The 16,515-nt window shown below is 39.3% G+C and overlaps 1 protein-coding gene across 1 annotated transcript in view; it reads left to right on the forward strand.

Moving 5' to 3' along the window:
* Positions 1 to 16,515, forward strand: part of ttn.1 (titin, tandem duplicate 1) — a 127,583-nt gene that overhangs the window by 2,502 nt on the left and 108,566 nt on the right. The window contains exons 4-38 of the mRNA XM_079464582.1: positions 77 to 364; positions 448 to 527; positions 621 to 814; positions 1,001 to 1,259; positions 3,060 to 3,125; positions 3,313 to 3,571; positions 3,656 to 3,731; positions 4,235 to 4,447; positions 4,524 to 4,666; positions 4,746 to 4,930; positions 5,098 to 5,328; positions 5,437 to 5,675; positions 5,777 to 5,985; positions 6,089 to 6,253; positions 6,343 to 6,511; positions 6,598 to 8,300; positions 8,387 to 8,668; positions 8,760 to 9,026; positions 9,136 to 9,408; positions 9,503 to 9,766; positions 9,894 to 10,154; positions 10,250 to 10,510; positions 10,607 to 10,870; positions 10,976 to 11,236; positions 11,322 to 11,582; positions 11,656 to 11,916; positions 11,996 to 12,137; positions 12,224 to 12,392; positions 12,485 to 12,713; positions 13,255 to 13,539; positions 13,628 to 13,753; positions 13,862 to 14,050; positions 14,680 to 15,159; positions 15,463 to 15,942; positions 16,301 to 16,345. Coding sequence (XP_079320708.1) covers positions 77 to 364; positions 448 to 527; positions 621 to 814; positions 1,001 to 1,259; positions 3,060 to 3,125; positions 3,313 to 3,571; positions 3,656 to 3,731; positions 4,235 to 4,447; positions 4,524 to 4,666; positions 4,746 to 4,930; positions 5,098 to 5,328; positions 5,437 to 5,675; positions 5,777 to 5,985; positions 6,089 to 6,253; positions 6,343 to 6,511; positions 6,598 to 8,300; positions 8,387 to 8,668; positions 8,760 to 9,026; positions 9,136 to 9,408; positions 9,503 to 9,766; positions 9,894 to 10,154; positions 10,250 to 10,510; positions 10,607 to 10,870; positions 10,976 to 11,236; positions 11,322 to 11,582; positions 11,656 to 11,916; positions 11,996 to 12,137; positions 12,224 to 12,392; positions 12,485 to 12,713; positions 13,255 to 13,539; positions 13,628 to 13,753; positions 13,862 to 14,050; positions 14,680 to 15,159; positions 15,463 to 15,942; positions 16,301 to 16,345 — 9,279 coding nt within the window. The remainder of the gene's footprint in view (positions 1 to 76; positions 365 to 447; positions 528 to 620; positions 815 to 1,000; positions 1,260 to 3,059; positions 3,126 to 3,312; positions 3,572 to 3,655; positions 3,732 to 4,234; positions 4,448 to 4,523; positions 4,667 to 4,745; positions 4,931 to 5,097; positions 5,329 to 5,436; positions 5,676 to 5,776; positions 5,986 to 6,088; positions 6,254 to 6,342; positions 6,512 to 6,597; positions 8,301 to 8,386; positions 8,669 to 8,759; positions 9,027 to 9,135; positions 9,409 to 9,502; positions 9,767 to 9,893; positions 10,155 to 10,249; positions 10,511 to 10,606; positions 10,871 to 10,975; positions 11,237 to 11,321; positions 11,583 to 11,655; positions 11,917 to 11,995; positions 12,138 to 12,223; positions 12,393 to 12,484; positions 12,714 to 13,254; positions 13,540 to 13,627; positions 13,754 to 13,861; positions 14,051 to 14,679; positions 15,160 to 15,462; positions 15,943 to 16,300; positions 16,346 to 16,515) is intronic.

Consider the following 16,515-nt stretch of genomic DNA (forward strand, 5'->3'; position numbering starts at 1 on the left):
ACAGAAACCGTTCTTTTCTTTTCTTTTTAGAGCTATAATGTGAAACAAATTTATTTTTGTTCTTTTCTACTCAAAGCGGAAACCGCGCCACCAACCTTTATTCAGAGACTACAGAGTGCGACAGTGAGACAAGGAAGCCAAGTGAGACTGGATGTTCGAGTGACAGGAATCCCTACACCTGTGGTGAAGTTCTACAGAGAGGGAGCTGAGATTCAAAGCTCTGCTGACTTTCAGATTGTTCAAGAAGGAGACCTTTACAGTTTGCTGATCGCTGAAGCTTTCCCAGAAGATTCAGGAACATATTCTGTCAATGCATCTAACAGCAGCGGACGTGCTAGCTCGACTGCCGAGCTTCTGGTTCAAGGTGTGATATAGTATGGTGCTCTTCTGTCTTATTTCCCAAATAAAATTTTACTTTTTATATATATATTTTGGGTCTAATTTCAGGTGAGGAGCTTGCAGTGCCTGCTAAGAAGACGAAGACTATCGTGTCAAGCTCTCAGATTTCACAGACTAGAGTTGAAAAGGTAACCAACATCTTTAGAAATTTACACGAGGCAAATGGATGACTGTTAAATTAAATGAATGTCTCACATTTACTCTTAATCTGTCCTTTACAGACAATGGAGGCCTCTTTTGAGTCCAAAGCCATGATGGAGATGCAGATAGAAGATGGTGATTTGGCTCACAAAGCACCTCCTCGTGTGCCACCAAAGCCGACACCATCCACAGGGGCGCCAAAGGTCACAGCTACTCGCCATCAATCCCCTTCCCCTGTGAGACCTGTTAAAGCCCCCAGTCAGACAGCTCACAGGTAAAAATGTTAAACACCTGTTTTTATTATTGGGTAAATGCTTGTTGCACTAAATGCTACCTTCTTAATTTAATAGCATCACTAATGGAAGTTTAAATGCATGGATGAGGTTATAAATTATTGTGTCAGTTTATACAATATGTAATGATTAAACTTTTTAATTTCTTGTGCATATTCTACCTTTAGGCCTGTTTCCCCTTCAAGACTGTCGGTGTCCCCAATCAGACCAGTAAAGTCTCCAATCACCACCAACAGACAAGTATCACAGGGTGCTGATGTTCTTCCTCCGTGGAAGCAGGAGGGTTACGTGGGAGAGTCCAGTTATACCAGCATGACTACTGGCACCTCATATGTCCAGACCTCCTCCACATTTTCCCACAAGGAGCAGCAATGGGAAGGTTCTTTCACTTTGCAGCAACAAGCTGGTGGAGTCGACGTTAAAGAGGTAGGTTACAGTGACCTCTAGTGGGTAAAACTCGCATTTTGTAATAATAATGTAAAAAGAAAATGAGTTGTGTTTGTTAACATTTGATATGCATTAGCTTGAACTCTCAATTGGCAATGTAGTTTCCAGCATATTAATCTTTGTGTTAGGGAAGGCTGAATATATGATTAACTGTAGAATATTATTAATTCTTAGTTTGTTATCTAATTAATTAACTAATGTTAACAAATACAACCTTACGGTAAAATAATCATAGAATATGACTGTTTATTTATTATTTAATTTTATTAATAAATTGGCAAACTACAAAATCTGTAATTTAAAAAGAGTTCTTTAAAATGTTGGTCTCAACAGGGGGTTTGGATCTGTTTAAGACTAAAGAGCTCACAGTCATAAGCCACATTTTGACTGTATTCCCCTTATAAATTCAGAGCCAAATGAACACGTAATAATACATTTTTGCAAGAGCAGGTTGTTGGAAGGTTTTGTCCATTTATTTTAATATTGCTCATAAGTTTGAATATTCAAACATCATTAATCAAGTTGAACAATGAACAATATTTTTCTAAATGATTTTGTTCACATGACAAATATCTTGCAAGAGTTTTCATTTAACACAAGCAGGAAATGCAAGATTTACTTTCAGGAATGATGATTAAACTCTAACCCTAACAATTGCCTCTAAGATTTTAAAAGAGACTTATAAATTATTTGTAAATGAATCATTATAGACAGATTGTATGCAATCTTTTACAGATGCTCTAAATAACTTGAGAAAAAACCTAAGAGGTGTAGATGAAAGGGAGACCACACACACACCCATCACAGCATTAACAGAAGCACTTTACAGCATTTTGTTTTCACACCCTTCTGGCTGTTTTCACACCTTTAATGGTCATTTCAAATGACATACTCCCATTTTGCATGCTCACTTTGGAAGTTTCACCAACCTGATATTTTATGGATTATCTGATATAATGGCGATGCACGTTGACTCAAATGACAATACTCAAATTTGCAAATGTTCTAATCTGAAAACAACACTGAGTGCTATTGGGTTATTTGACTACTGTTATCTTTTTTTTATCTCGATCATGTTTTTTTCTCTTTAGATAGCCTTTGTACTTGTCATTGATCAGGTTTGTTTTGCATGCAGTAGAACATCAACATTTAAGATGTAATTTTCCTCACCCTACTGCCACATTTACTGTCGCAAAAATACTTTACCTAAATTAGATCATAGTACAGAGCTAAACATGAAAAGTGACAGGCATACAGTGAAACCCCTAACAACAAGTACAGTTGCACATTTTTAATTCTCTTTTACCTCTAACTATGAACACAAACACATTTGCAATTTTAATTGGTGAATTAAGCTTGGTGAATGTATTCATGTGGATTGTTGACCAAATATCGAGGGTGATTTAGCTGGCGTATTTAAACTGACTGTGATGGATATGCACAGATGCTGGGCTCTATAGATAGCAGGGGTCATGTGATGGTCTTATTATAGAATGATACAACAGGGATGCCAAGAATTGGTATACGGTTGGCCTATCAAAACTGTTTTATTGGGTGTACCATCTAAATATTTATCGACTTCATTGAGCCTCCTATGAATCAATTTATATGTTATGTAATTAAGTAAACAGAAAGCATTGCCATCTACTTCAGATCATCAAAAGATAATCTACCATCTTAACCATCTTCTTGTCTTGTCACTGTTATCATATTCAAAATTAATCCACTCTATCTCAACCCCACAACCTGATTTTATAATTTGATAATCATCCTTTCCAGATTGTTGAGACTGCAGCAATCCCATCCTACACAAAGGAGCAAGTGATGCCACCAACTATAGTGGCTGTGAGTATTTATAGCTTCACATCGCTGTTGCCCTTCCAAAAACAGTGAACTTGGACATCTGATGTTTCAGAAAGACAGCGACAATATCTTGCCTTCGTTGTCAATATAAATGTGAAATTTATATGTGTACAAATATTTCGAAGACAAAAGATGATATATTTTAAAATCCTGTTGTGATTTTGTCCAGGGATTGAAGAATGTGACGGTCACTGAGGGAGAGTGTGTGACTTTGGAGTGCCAGATTTCAGGTCACCCCACACCAGCCATTATGTGGTTCAGAGAGGATTACAGGATCGAGAACTCCATTGATTTTCAGATCACCTATGAAAACAGTTTTTCCCATTTGGTGATCCGCGAGGCATTTGCTGAAGATAGTGGTCGCTTCACTTGCACTGCGACCAGTGAGGCTGGAACCATCAGCACCTCCTGCTACCTGCTGGTCAAAGGTAATAGATTATTATTAAACAAATTGTCTGAAATGGTGTGATCGGTGACATCATAAACTTATTTGAACTGCGTTTCATCTTTAGTTTCAGAAGACATTGACAGCCGAGAGGATTTTACTACTGTCTCTGAACATGTTATAATGGCAGCTCAGGAAAGACAGTAAGTTGAAGATAGTTGTGAATTTGTGTTACTGCAAAAACTTTTAATTTGCATTATATTTGCAGTTAGTTTGTAGCGGAAACAAATCGCCAGAGAGTTGGCACAGTTGTCACATAATGGAAACCTAATTTTGTATTATAATAAACAAAATGTTTTTCGTTATAAATAAACAATAAAAGATAATACTGTTTAAATTTGTAATTTATGACTACAATAATACTGTTGTAGTCATAAAAATGCATCTTTCTTTAGAGAAAATTATGATTATGGTTTTAGAAACGGTAATATCATGGGTGTGACTTCCACTAATTGTATGTTTTCTATGTATAGTATAAATTGCTAAGTTTATATAGAAGCATATACCAACAGTATAATTGTAAAACATTTATTCAATGAATTAAAGCTAGTTTTCTTTTTGCTATTATACAATTTATGTGTATTTTAGCAATAACTTGGTAAATATTTCATTCATAATAATTAATGTAAAGGTGTTTAATAAACAGGTTTGAAGCCAGAGAGGAGACCATGTCTGAAATTAGTGCCGTCTCCGAGTCTGTGGAGGCTGGAGGAGGCGTTGCCCCATTCTTTGTGAAGAAACCCACAGTGCAAAAGCTTGTGGAGGGAGACAGTGTAGTCTTTGAGTGCCAGATCGGAGGCAGCCCCAAACCTCATATTTACTGGAAGAAGAGTGGGATTCCACTCACCACTGGATATAGGTATGTTTAATGCTCAAGCTTTTGTATTTGAATGCTTACTGACACAGCTTCATCATATTTTAATTTGTTCCTCCAGGTACAGGGTGGCCTACAATAAAGACACCGGGGCCTGCAAGCTGGAGATCTCTATGACGTTCCCCGATGATGCTGGAGAGTACACCATATTTGTCAGGAACCCAATTGGAGAGATGTCTGCCTCAGCCTTTCTGCTGGAAGAGGGTTGGTTTAAGATCGATTTTTATAATAAGTGGCAATACTATACTTGGATCATGTAAATCACATGTGATTCTGTTTGCAGAGGCATATGAGGCCTATTTGAAAAAACAGGACGAGACTTATAGGACAGAAGTAATCACAACTGTAGAGGAGCCAAAAGTGGCAGATGTAACTTCTGTTGTTGAGAGTGTAACTGAGAAAGAGATGATCATGCAGAGGAGGATGGCTCAACAGTCCCAGATGATGCAGTCCTTCATTTCAGAGCAGGTATGATAGATCCTAGGTGATGGGATGGGAAAATGTAAATTTTTACACAATTGTATCCATAAAAAGTCCTATGCCAAGAATAAATAAATTATTAAATTAATACATCATTCAGTGCGTATTTATTTATATTGTTAAAAAGGACCTAACATCTCTCCTGTTTTTCACAGGAGTTCCAAATATCTAACTTTGAGCAGAGATGTATTCAAGAAATCGAGTTCCGTCTACTCAAGATTACCTACCAGGAGTTGGTGACTGAGGATGGAGAGCAGATGGATATGAGCATTTCTGAGCATGATGCTGTTTCACCAGTATTTAATACCCCAGTTAAAAGTTACAGACTCAGGGAGGGCATGAGTGCAACTTTCCATTGCAGGATGACAGGAACCCCACTCCCTAAGGTATGATGTCATTTAAAATGTGTTATATAGACATCAAGATCAACAACACTCATCATGTTTATCCTCCATGCTTCTATATGCTAAGAGTGTAATCTGTTTGATATGTAGATTACCTGGTACAAAGATGGCAAACACATTACACACGGAGGCCGCTATCAGATGGAGGTTCTGCAGGATGGTAGAGCCAGTCTGCGCCTTCCTGTGGTGCTGCCAGAAGATGAGGGTGTCTACACTGCTTTGGTCAGTAACATAAAGGGTAATGCTGTCAGCTCTGGAAAACTCTCTGTCGAGCCAACCGGACCAGCACAGACACTTTATCCTCAACCAGGAGCAGTTCAAAGAATCCGGTAGGTTCCTGCTGATCTGAAAATTCAGGAAATGCCATTGGTTTGAACTTTAACCTCTGCAAATAGCATCTAAATCTATTCCAAACAATACAATGTTTCAGGTCCACATCACCACGTTCTACAAGTCGTTCACCTGGGCGCTCACCTGCTCGCAGACTTGATGACACAGATGAGGCCCAGCTGGAAAGACTGTACAAGCCTGTGTTTGTACAGAAGCCATCATCCTTCAAGTGCTCTGAGGGACAGACTGCACGATTTGATCTAAAAGTTGTAGGAAGACCCATGCCCGACACCTACTGGTTCCACAACGGTAAGTGATTTGGGTTGCAGAAGCTAGGTGGATATGGCATTTCCAATGCAATATTGCGTTATAATGGTGACTGTACATTTGTGTGTTTACATTTTTATTTCAGGACAACAAGTGGTTAACGACTACACCCACAAGATTGTGATAAAGGAGGATGGAACTCAGTCGATGATTGTGGTTCCTGCCATGCCTCACGACTCTGGAGAGTGGACTGTTGTTGCTCAGAACAGAGCTGGAAAAACTTCTGTATCCGTCACTCTTACAGTTGAAGGTATAATGTGCTTTTATGTTTCTAAAATGGACTTTGACATTTTAAGCAAACTTTATTAAATAACATTTGTACATGGTTGTTGATTGCAGCAAAGGAAAACCTGGTGAGACCCCAGTTTATTGAGAAGCTAAGAAACATTAGCGTTAAAGAGGGTACTTTGGTTGAGCTGGCTGTTAAAGCCATTGGCAATCCTATTCCTGATATTGTCTGGCTGAAGAACAGTGACATCATCTCCCCGCATAAACACCCAAACATCAAGTAAGTTCTGATAAGAATTTGATTTGCTTTTCAGATTTGATTTGCTTTTCCATTTTCAACTAATTGCAATGACATTTTTCTATTAGGATTGAGGGTGGTAGAGGGGAGGCTTGTTTTAAGATTCCCTCAAGCTCAGGACCTGACAGCGCCTGGTACACAGCTACTGCCATTAACAAAGCTGGCAGAGATACCACTCGCTGCAGAGTCAATGTGGAGGTGGACGCCGTCCAACCTCAGCCTGAGAAAAAGCTGGTCATTCCCAAGGGAACATACAAGGCCAAAGAAATTGCTGCACCGGTGTTGGAGCCACTGCATCTTCGCTACGGTCAGGAACAATGGGAAGAGGGTGATCTCTATGACAAAGAGAAGCAACAGAAGCCACACTTCAAAAAGAAGCTGACCTCAGTTAGACTGAAGCGATTTGGACCTGCGCACTTTGAGTGTAGATTGACCCCTATTGGTGACCCAACCATGATTGTTGAGTGGCTGCATGACAGCAAGCCACTTGCAGCTGCTAACAGACTCCGTATGGTCAATGAGTTTGGTTATTGTAGTCTTGACTATGAAGCTGCTTATTCCAGGGACAGTGGTATCATCACTTGCAGATCCACAAACAAGTTTGGTGTTGACCAGACCTCTGCAACGCTGATTGTGAAGGATGAGAAGAGTCTGGTGGAGGAGAGCCAGTTGCCAGAAGGAAGGAGAGGACAAAGAATCGATGAAATCGAACGCTTTGCTCATGAGGGTGGCCCCTCAGGAGTCACTGGAGATGATGTTTATGAGAAGACTAAGCCAGAGATTGTCCTGCTTCCAGAGCCAATAAGAGTTATGGAGGGAGACTCAGCCAAATTCCGCACTAGGGTGACAGGCTACCCGTCCCCGAAAGTCAACTGGTACCTCAATGGACTGCTCATCCGCAAGAGCAAAAGATTCAGACTGCAATACGATGGTATCCACTATTTGGAAATCGTAGACACCAAGTCCTATGATTCAGGAGATGTTAAAGTTGTGGCTGAAAACCCTGAAGGTGCTGTTGAATATGTTGTTAAATTTGAGATTCAGCAGAGGGAGGACTTCAGGTCAATCTTGCGCCGTGTTCCTGAGATCAAAACTCCTGCACCTGCACCGACACAAGAGCATGGCAGAGTCTCCTTTGAGGTTGTCAAGGCTGAAAAGTCATCCGAGCCCTCCAAAGATCCCAAGGAAGTGGTTAAGCTGAGGAAAACAGAAAGAGTGTTCCATGAGAAACTAACAGAAGAAACAGAGGAACTAAGAAGCAAGTTTAAACGTAGGACCCAGGAAGGCTACTATGAAGCAATAACTGCAGTTGAGCTCAAGTCTCGCAGGAAGGATGAGTCTTATGAGGGTATGCTGAGGAAGAGAAAAGAAGAACTTCTTCATCGTAACAAAGAACTGGGGCCTGATGCTGAAATGACTAAAGAGGAGGAACAGAAACTCACCATCCCCAAATTCAAACCAGAGAGAATTGTGCTTTCTCCAAGCATGGAGGCCCCAAAAATCCTTGAAAGGATCCAGAGCCAGACAGTTTGCCTGGGAGATGAAGTACACTTCCGTTGTAGAATCACTGGTAAACCAGATCCAGAGTGTCAGTGGTTCAAGAATGGCATCATACTGGAGAAAACAGACCGGATTTACTGGTTCTGGCCAGAGGAGCAAATTTGTGAATTAGTGATCTTGAATGTTTCAGCTGAGGACTCTGCAAGTGTAATGGTCAAAGCCATGAATGTTGCTGGCGAGACCTCAAGCCATGCCTTCTTGCTGGTTCAAGGTAAAACCTTTTTTGTCATATTTGTTTCATATTCTGTAAATTGTATAAATGACCCTCAATAATTCACATCTTTCATTTTCTTTTAGCCAAGCAAGTAGTGTCATTCACACAAGAACTAGAAGATCAAAACGCCAAAGAGAAGGACACCATGGTGACCTTTGAATGTGAGACAAATGAGCCATTCGTCAAGGTCAAATGGCTTAAAAACAACGCAGAAATTTTCTCTGGTGACAAATACAGAATGCACTCTGACAGAAAGGTGCATTTCCTATCTGTGCTTGTGATTGAAATGAAGGATGAAGCAGAGTACAGTTGTGTGGTTATTGACGATGACCAAATAAGAACTACCGCCACAATTTACGTTGAAGGTTTGTTTTTATTTCCTGTCCATGAGTTAAAATCTTCACTTTTAGAGTGTTTTGAACATTGATTATATCTACAATGTGATCTGTCATGCAGGTGCACCACTTGAAATTTTAAAGAACCTTGAGAATACAGAAGTCCCTGAGACATACTCTGGAGAGTTTGAATGCGTTTTGTCCCGTGAGGATGCTGAAGGCACCTGGTATTTTGAGAACAAAGAAATTACTCCTAGTCTCAAATACGTTGTATCTGCACGTCGCGGTCGCCACAGTCTTTCTGTCAAAGATGTTAAGAAGGAGGACCAGGGAAAATTCACATTCAAAGTGGGAGATTTTAAGACAAGTGCCTCCCTTAAGATGAAATGTGAGTAGACATTCTGTTTCACACTGTGACTCGCTTATTATACTTAAAAGTTGTTTTTAATAGTTGTTTGTTATAATGCAAAGGTCGTTACACATTTTTTTTGTGTTAGTGCGCCCTGTTACTTTGATGCAAGGTCTTTCTGACCTGACGATCTGTGAGGGTGATATTGCCCAACTTGAGGTGAGATTCTCTCAGGAAAATGTGGAAGGCTCATGGATGAAAAACAGTCAGGACATCTCTGCTTCCAGTAAGATTCACATGGTCATCGACAAAGTCACCCATAAGCTTCTCATTGAAGATGCCAGCAAGGATGATGCTGGGATCTACTCCTTTGTCGTTCCTGCTCAGAACATTTCTACATCTGGAAAATTGACCGTTCAGAGTGAGCCATCTCATGTTCCCATGTTTAATAAATTCTCATGCATTTGTTAAATTTTTATGGACTGTCTTATTTAATAATTTTTTGTCTTGCACAGCCATCAGCTTTTTGGCACCACTTAAGGATGTGTCGACAGTGGAAGGAACTAAAGCCGTCCTTGAGGCTAAAATCTCTGCCCCAGATATAAGTTCAATAAAATGGTACCACAATGACAAGCTTTTGACAGCAAGTGATAGAGTCCAGATGGTTGTCAAAGGATCTAAACAGAGACTTGCCATAAGCAGGACCTTTGCTTCAGATGAAGGACAATATAAACTGATCGTTGGCAAAGTGGACTCAACCTGTACACTTTCTGTCCAGAGTGCGTATCAATTATGATTGTTTAATGCTATATTCTTAATGCTTGTGTATTTGAACTGTGTAATTTTATTATTTATTGTTTTAAAAGGAGTTGCTAACGATGCTATTGTTATGTGTTGTTTTAATAGAAATCAGTATTGTTAAGCACATGGAGGACTGTGTTTGCACTGAGACTCAGAATGTCACCTTCGAGGCAGAGGTATCCCACCCTGGCATTGATGCTCTTTGGACTTTCAAGAATCAACCTTTAAAAACAGGTGCAAAGTACAAGATCGAGGCCAAAGGTACACACCATTGCCTCACTGTTTTGAACGCCATGAAGGACGAGGAGGGAGAGTACGTCTTTATGGCTGGTGAGAAGGAATCCAGAGCAAAGCTTATCGTATCAGGTACGTAGATGTTCAGGTTGCATTTTAATAACAATATGAAGTCCTGCACAACAGGTGAATTTTGTCAAAGTAATAATGTTTCTCTTCTCCACTAGGTGGTGCTATAAACAGGCCACTTCGTGATGTAACTGTAGCAGAATCCCAGACTGCAGAGTTTGAGTGTGAAGTTGCTAATCCTAATACAGAAGGCAAATGGCTAAAAGATGGCCATCCTGTTGATTTCAGTGATAATGTCAGGATTGAAAGTGATGGTGCTGTCAGACGCCTTGTCATCATCATCACCAGACCACAAGATGTTGGAGAGTATACATACCAGGTGGCAAACTCCAAGACATCCGCTAACTTGAAAGTTGAAGGTAAACATAGCTTTATTTATTTTGAGTTATTTTCTACTGCTTCTGAAGTTATTGTAATTTCATTCTTATGTTATTTCAATTATAATTTTATTCAAGCTGTTAAAATCAAGAAGACAATGAAGAACCATACCGTTACTGAAACCCAGGAGGCAGTGTTCAGTCTTGAACTCACCCATTTAGACGTCAAAGGATCCCAGTGGATCAAGAATGGAATTGAAATAGTTCCCAGTGATAAATATGAGATAACAGTGGTAGGCATGGTACACACCCTGAAGATCAAGAACTGCAACACCCAAGATGAATCAGTCTATGGATTCAAACTTGGAAAGCTCTCCGCTAATGCCAGACTTAATGTTGAAAGTATGTTTAAATTCTCTGTCATTTGTGTTTACTTACGATGAAGTATATCTGCATGTATCCATGTATTTTGTGTGATGTTTCTCAATATTAATTTGTTTTTTATAGCTATCAAAATTGTGAAGAAAACTAAGGATGTGACTTCACTGTTGGGTGCCACCGCCTCTTTTGAGCTGAGCTTATCCCATGATGACATTCCGGTCCAGTGGATGTTCAATAATCAGCAGCTCAAGCCAAGTTCAAATATCAAAATACTGTCTGAGAGGAAGGCCCACAAACTTGTCGTTCAGAGTGTTGAAGACCATATGGCAGGAGAATTCGTCGCTATGGTTGGACATTTGCAATGCAGTGCGCATCTTTACGTTGAATGTAAGTATATGGACAAGTTTATTTTAATGTTATTTCTGTATAAAATTTGGTGTTCTGAATGTACTTTATTGTTGCATACATTCAGCTTTGAGGGTCACGAAACCACTGAAGAACATTGAGGTTCCAGAGACCCACGTGGCCACATTTGAGTGTGAGGTTTCACATTTTAATGTTCCATCAGTCTGGATGAAGAATGGGGAAGAGATTGAGATGAGCGAGAAGTTTGGAATTGTGGTGCAGGGCAAACTGCATCAGCTGAAGGTTATGAACAGCAATCAAATGGATGCTGCAGAATACACATTTGTGTGTGGAAATGACCTTGTCTCCGCTACCCTGAGTGTTAACTGTAAGTAATTGTCAATCTTTTCCCCAGTCTGAAATGTGCTCTGTTTTCACACATGTATTTTAAAATCTTACAGCAATTATCGTCACATCCGAGCTTCAGGATCTAAATGCCAAAGAAAAAGACACTGTTACGTTTGAGGTGAATGTCAACTATGAAAGCGTCACCTACAAATGGCTAAAAAATGGAGTTGAAATCCGTTCCAGCGATAGATGCCAAGCTCGCTGCAAACAACTCACCCACACTCTCACCATTCGCAATGTTCACTTTGGGGATGTTGGGGAGTACAAGTTTGTTGCAGGATCTGCCAAAACATCAGCAAACCTCTTTGTTGACGGTTAGTTTTGTTCACGGCTGCCTTTTTGGTACTAGCTTACAAGGTCATGACAATTCTGAACTGTATCTGTGCTCTTCAGCTCGTGTAATTGAATTCACCAAGCCCATTAAAGACATCAAGGTAACCGAGAAGAAGAAGGCTATCTTTGAATGCGAGCTCTCAGAGCCGAATGTCCAAGTGATGTGGATGAAGGATGGCCAGGAACTTGAAATGTCTGACAGGCATGTCTTTAGTCCTAATGTTATTTATAATTCAGATCATTTGAAAGCTCTTAATGGTATCCATAATAACTTTCCAAACATTTTAGGTTCAAGACCTCCACTGACAAAACCGTACAGAGACTGATGATTCAGACAATACGCATATCTGATGCCGGAGAGTATTCGGTGGTTGCCGGTGGAAGTGTTTCAAAGGCAATGCTCACAGTGGAGGGCAAGGACATTCAGATCTCTGAACCTGCTGAGAAGGACATCATTGTAATTATCTTTTGTCTTCATTTATTTATTTATTTCATGATGAAACCATTACACTAGCAACCACTTCTTTCCTCTTTTTTGCTGTCCTCTAGGTGGTTGAGAAACAGAGAACTACATTTGAGTTTGAAGTAAATGAGGATGAGATTGAAGGCCGCTGGATGAAAAATGGTGTTGAAATCCAGGCTTTTGAGGAGAGATTCAGCTATCTGACTGTTAGAAAAACACATCGCTTGACAATAACTGAAACCTACAGAAGCGATTCTGGGGAATATACATTTATTGCGGGAAAGAACAGGAGCTCTGTCAATCTACATGTCAAGAGTGAGTGAGCTTTTCTGAACAGTTCTTATAAATTATTTTCTTTCAATTTAAACACACAATTTAATAATCTTTTACAGATACAGTAAAAAAGTTTGGAAACGCTTGACTGAAATCTTTCTAATGATCTTGAAAAAAACTTAATCTCAACATGTATACTTAAATGTCTGAAATTTTGTTAGTAAACAAAAATATAATTATAACAGCAATTTCTTTTATTAGAATTTTTTTTATTAAAAACAATTTTTAAATGGTTGACCAAACAATGAAGAAAAGGAGCCATGCATGGATAAGGGAAACTCCTTCAATACTCAAAAGAAGCTGAATGATAGAACAATTTTGCAAATTCCAGTCAAAGGGTGTCAACTTTCAAAAAGCTTAGTTTTATTTATTTTTAAATGCTTTTAATCACAACATAATTTCTGCAGTTACAATTGTACTACTTTGTAACTTTGAGTTTACTATTATTCTATTTATAGCTTTAAATCATTTACTGTAATGACTCATTGATTGTGTTGGATTTATATATCTTCATTTAATCCAGTCCCTGAGCCTCCTCAGATCACCAGGCACATGCAGCCTCTCTCTGTTGAGGCCGGGAAACCTGCACGTTTCTCAGTGGAAGTGACAGGAATCCCTCAGCCTCAGGTATCCTGGTACAAGAACTCTCAGGCCCTGTCCTCTGGGTTCAAGTGCAAGTTCCTGAGGGAGGGTGATGTGCACATATTGTTGCTCATCGAGGTCTTCCCAGAAGACGCAGCGCAGTACAACTGTGAAGCTAAGAATGACTATGGAGTAGCCACAAGCTCTGCCACACTCAATGTGGAAGGTAAGCTTATTATTACACTTGAGAAAGTGCTGGCTTGACATTCTGTCGTATAATAATTTTTTTTAACATAACACATGTAATTTTTCAGTTTCTGAAGTGGTTTCTCCAGACACTGTAGGTTCAGTGTCTCCACCAGTAATCATTACATCACTTCAAGATACTTCTGTTGAAGAAGGAGACTCAGCCAAATTACACTGCTGCGTCTCAGGAGATGGTAAGGCTTGTTATTTGAACTTTTAGGGAAAATTAAATATTTAAGAATATTACTAGTAAGTGTCTGTAATTTATTTTAAGTTAACCAAGGTTTGTTTCGCTCTTGCAGATATGAAGATCAGCTGGTACTTCAGGGATAAGGAAATAGTGCAGTCAGACATCTTCAGAATATCTCAGTTTGACGATACCTGCCAGCTCGAGATCTCCAGAGCTTATACTACTGATGCAGGAGAATATACGTGTGTCGCACGCAATTCTGGAGGAATGGTTTCTTGCTCTGGAGTTTTGACGGTCAATGGTATGTGCTGTGAATGTTTTAGTCCCACTTTCTCTTAACATCATCTTCTGTTTTTCAAACAACCTGTTTAGCTTTTTGGCCTGTTATGTTGCCTAATCAATATTGTACGTGTCTAACTAGACACTAATATGCATGATGCATATCAGCAAAGCTTATCATATAGCTTAGTTTGACTCAAAATATGAACGGAACAAAAAACTATATTTTCTGTAGGGGTCATATTAGCATTGTCAACACTTTTGCACAACCATCCATCAACTGACCAAAAACAGAGACCATCCTTATTTGTTGTGCATGTCAAAAGCATTAAATGCTTTTGCATTTGCACCAAACCGCATAAACATTCAAGTGCAACTTACGAAAGAAAACTGCACCTTTTTCATTTAGAAGACTAACAACAGATGCTTGTATTTATTTATTTTAAGTAAAGTGTTTTTTCTCATAGAAAAGTCATATAAATAACAATAGAAATCAAAGCCACGTTTTGCCTGCCATCATCATTGTGAGACCTCACCATTGAAACTCTGCCATCTTTCACTCACCTGCCGCTACAATGATGATGATCTTTTAAGCTATTAATGGCAATATGAATTTTTTTAACGTCTGATGTTATTCTTTTTATCGCTCAGATCTCAGTGTGAGAACAGTAGGTAGGCAAAGTGTTTCGAGCTCCGGAATAACTCGTTCAGAGATGTTCACCTCCCAGTCCATGAGCAAGATTCATTCTTCCACTATGCAAACTTTCGAAAGTGTGTCTACGGTGATGATGTCCTCTGCATCTGTTAAAAGCATAGAGGTCCAACAAGTGACCTCTGTGGAAGAATATTCGACGAGCCCTGTGTTGACCCTCACAATGAGTGACATCAATGTAAATCTGGGCGACGTCGCTCAGTTCGACTGTTCCTTCAGCGGACAGCCGTTTACTGAAATTGTATGGATTCATAATGGAAGGACAATCACAGATACAGAAAGGGTGCAGTACTTTAACGAAGGAGGGGTCATATCTCTCGTCATACACAATGTCCAGCTTGGAGACCAGGGAAGTTACTGCTGTACTGTTAAAAATAGAAATGGCGAGAGTCAAACGTCCGCACTGCTCACAGTAGAAGGTGGTTATAGATTTTGTTTATATCTCTGTCTGATGCTCATTTCATTCCATCCGCTTCCTGCTGGTGTTTTTTTAATCTGAAATATGTTCCATGTGGTTATAACAAGCTTTAATTTTAATTAAATTTACAATGTAATATCCCATATAATAATATTTAATACTGTAAATAGTTTAATCCTTTACACGCCTGGCCTAACATCATCCTTCCATCCTACTAACACTTTTTTTCTCTTAAAATGCTAAAATATCATGCTGAATTACTGAATAATCCCTAATAAATTTCCCTAACTTTATTCTCACTCAGCTAAAGAAGCAAATCCCAACGAAACCCCCGTACCCTCCGATTCTATCAGTAAATCTTCTAAAACTGAAAATGAACCGAGTAAAAAGGCCTCTGAGCAGGAAAAGCAGGAGTCTTTACAGAATGTTGGAGACCTGGCATCAAAGTGGCAGATAAACCGACATTACTATCCTGATGTTATACCTTTGTTGGACCATGACATGTACGATGCTATTGAGCCAGAGTTCCTTCTGAAACTGTCCCCAGAAATCCTTGCCAAACCAAAGGAGAATGTTTTTCCTTGTTATGTAATCAAAGGAAGCCCCTCTCCATTCATTGTATGGCTACACAAGCAGTTGATCAATGAGGAGCCAAGGTCATACTCCTTGAAACATGATGGGCCCTTGTGCTGCTTAAATGTAAAGAATGGTTCTGGGCAAAGGGGCACACATTCTTGCAAAGTTATCAGTGCTGCAGGAGACAAAACATGCAGCACTCAGACAGGTTGGCAACTGCATGCTTTGGTCTTTACCACCCTTAATTTTAGCCCTGGGCACACATTTAAATTCTTCATTTATACATGCACACTCTTATAAATAGAAAGAGAGGGGACAAAATATCTCCCTGGCATCTCTCTCTCCCAAAAATAAAGAACAAAAATGATGTCTATACAGTAAGAGGCTGACAGCGACTTCACTTGGACACCTATCATAGGTGTTTTCACAAGGGAGATGTGGTCCATTTTCATTGTTTGAAGGAGAAAATGGAGAACATAAAATAATAAGAAGCACAGTTAACAAAAAAACATTAACCAGAAACCACTTTGTTGTCACACTTCTAATACTTGTTGGTCTTTTTCCAGTGTCCAAAGTGGAAGAAGAGCCCAGTTATGAAGAAGAAGTTAAAGGTAAATTTACTCTTTTTCTTTAATGAAAAGGTGTAATGTTTTGTTCATTTAAAATTCTGTGTAACATTTCTTTATTTTTACTTATAAATGCTTTTTTATTATCTTATAGAATGTGTATACATTACTCATTATGAACACTGTATAGTCCTATAATAAAAAGGACTTTACTT

This window comes from Barbatula barbatula (genome assembly GCF_947034865.1).
Source record: "Barbatula barbatula genome assembly, chromosome: 9".
Classification (NCBI taxonomy): domain Eukaryota; kingdom Metazoa; phylum Chordata; class Actinopteri; order Cypriniformes; family Nemacheilidae; genus Barbatula; species Barbatula barbatula.